The 2,349-nt window shown below is 37.4% G+C and overlaps 1 protein-coding gene across 1 annotated transcript; it reads left to right on the forward strand.

The window, feature by feature from the left end:
• The first annotated feature begins 245 nt into the window (after positions 1–245).
• On the forward strand, positions 246–1,323 carry LOC119660128 (protein lethal(2)essential for life). Its single transcript, XM_038068530.1, has 5 exons — positions 246–369; positions 443–543; positions 610–896; positions 956–1,107; positions 1,167–1,323. Exons 2-5 carry the CDS (start codon positions 443–445, stop codon positions 1,179–1,181), a joined length of 555 nt encoding a protein of 184 aa, XP_037924458.1. The 5' UTR covers positions 246–369; the 3' UTR covers positions 1,182–1,323.
• Positions 1,324–2,349: the final 1,026 nt, after the last annotated feature.

The following is a 2,349-nucleotide window of genomic DNA, read 5'->3' on the forward strand; positions in this document are numbered from 1 at the left end:
ATAACATCTCTTTAGATACCACCTGCATAATAGACCTTTGGTTGCATATCTTCGCCTTAACTTGAGAATAAAATTTATTGGATCGAAGCTACGAAAAGCTTAGAAATTCTTGGGCCCCCATCATAAACTTAAGTAAACAAATTTTCCTCAAATTTTCGCACCTCTGGCCAAGATGATACACGGGATGATGAGTCGTCCATACATTCCCATATGCATGGTTCTAATTTTAGAAGGATCTTTCATATTTTTAGACGAAAACCTATCTCGCATTATATAAACTGATGGACCCAACAACTCCCAACTCAGAGCGTGATTGAAGCTTGGCGTGCGATTGTGTGAAAACCAGTAAAAGTTAAAAAATATTCCAAAGTGAGTGTAAAAAAATTCAAAGTGAAATCTTGGAGTTTTCCATTGAAAAATTGCTGAACGCGTTTATTTCCAGATGTCTGTTGTTCCATTGTTGTTCCGTGATTGGTGGGATGATTTCGACATGCCCATTCGTACTTCAAGACTCCTGGACCAGCACTTCGGTACCGGACTAAGGTGAGACCGGTGAATTTTTACGTTTCAAAAGAACGCAATTAGTGAAACTTGTGATTTTCGTTACAGACGAGATGATCTTGCCTCATCTTTCTGGAATTCGACACCATCCATCCTCCGCAGTGGATACATCCGCCCCTGGAGGAATACCGCCTTGCAGAAACAAGACTCCGGTTCCACCTTGAATGTCGATAAGGATAAATTCACTGTCATCCTCGATGTTCAACAATTTACGCCGAACGAAATCACTGTCAAGACCACCGACAAGTTCATCATAGTTGAAGGAAAGCACGAAGAGAAACAGGACGAGCACGGTTTTGTAGCTCGCCAATTCACAAGGCGTTACGTCTTGCCAGGTAATGAGCTCTTTTTCCAACTATCTGTTATATGAGAGTTGATTTTGTGCATTCCTTAGTTGGTATCAATCCAAATGACGTCACATCCACCCTTTCTTCCGACGGAGTTTTAACTATCACAGCCCCAAGGAAACCCCTCCCACCACCAACTACTGAACGTATTGTTCCAATCACGCAAACTGGATCGGCCAAAGAAGAATCTGCACCAAAAGTTGAAAATTAAAATATCAAATCGTTTCGAAAAATGTTTGTAATGGTTTTGTGTTACAGATGGGGCTACCTTGAGAAATCGCGCGAAATTCTGTTTGTAACGCATATACCTTGTATGTGATTCGGTAATGTGTATCTCTATATTTTTTAATTTATTTTATTTATAATTCTACCAATAATAAAATGGTACTTTTTATACTGTTCGGCTAAGAAAAAAGTGTTTCGATCCTTGCCTTGGGACGCATGATAGTGCGAAGTAAGACATCGGCCAATTTAATGGAAATTTTAATGGAGAAAGTTTGAACACAGCATCTTCACGCCGATCTTTGTGATGCATGTAAATTGGCCGAGAATTAATTTATTGGTGCTGCTTGCAATCTGGAAGACTTCGTAATAATGTTGATCTTTTCTCGATGAAAGGCTATTTTTAGAACGTGAGAAATAACATTTTGCAACCGGGAAAGAGATAAATAATTAGATGGGAGGCTTCCTTTTTATTTATATCGAGGAAACATTTAGAAAATTCATTTTGTTTCCTTTATTTTTTTATTCGATTCAATTTTGATGCATTCCAATCTTATACTAACAAGATATGCAATGGTTGTATTCATTTGTAATATGCAGGAAATGCACACCCAAAAGATAATCTGAAACCAGTACACAGTCGAGAGCGCCCTGTACTGTTATTCAAAAAGATTAATTACATTATAAACCCATATTGGGGAAGGAATACTAAATATTCACAATGCTTCGATTCAATCTTGAATGTGTGATCTGAATTTTGATTCACTTGACCAAAGGAACTAAAAGTCCAGATCGTTTCCTTGACGTTTGAAATTTTCGATTTGTGGCCGACGAAATCCTAATTCTCCAAAGAACTTTACTACCTCAGAAAATTATTTTGTCCCTTTCATTTCGAACTAGTAACACCTCTTACTTAGTTACACCTATATTTCTGTTTCTATATATATATATGTCTTCAATTCGGTCATCAGGTGTGTTGAGTAGGTAAGGATGCAGAAGTGGATGAGTATAATATAGGTCTGCTTCTAAAAGTGAATTTATAAAAGATGAATAATTGATAACAAAAATCAAACAATTTTGGTCTTTAACTTTCCTTCCTCGAATAGGTCGTGGAAACCCAACTGTCCTATATGGTACTATCTGCGGTATTATAGCATTCGTATCATTTCGTTTGCCGTACAACTAACTAAATAGAGATCTATTCGCCTGTAAGCAGTAT

The sequence above is a fragment of the Hermetia illucens genome, chromosome 1 (assembly GCF_905115235.1).
Source record: "Hermetia illucens chromosome 1, iHerIll2.2.curated.20191125, whole genome shotgun sequence".
Lineage (NCBI taxonomy): Eukaryota > Metazoa > Arthropoda > Insecta > Diptera > Stratiomyidae > Hermetia > Hermetia illucens.

Coding starts and splice junctions, on each gene's coding strand:
- LOC119660128 (XM_038068530.1), top strand. CDS start 443: ATGTCTGTTGTTCCATTGTTGTTCCGTGATTGGTGGGATGATTTCGAC. Junction 544..609: donor CACTTCGGTACCGGACTAAG/GTGAGACCGGTG, acceptor TTTTCGTTACAG/ACGAGATGATCTTGCCTCAT. Junction 897..955: donor AAGGCGTTACGTCTTGCCAG/GTAATGAGCTCT, acceptor TGCATTCCTTAG/TTGGTATCAATCCAAATGAC.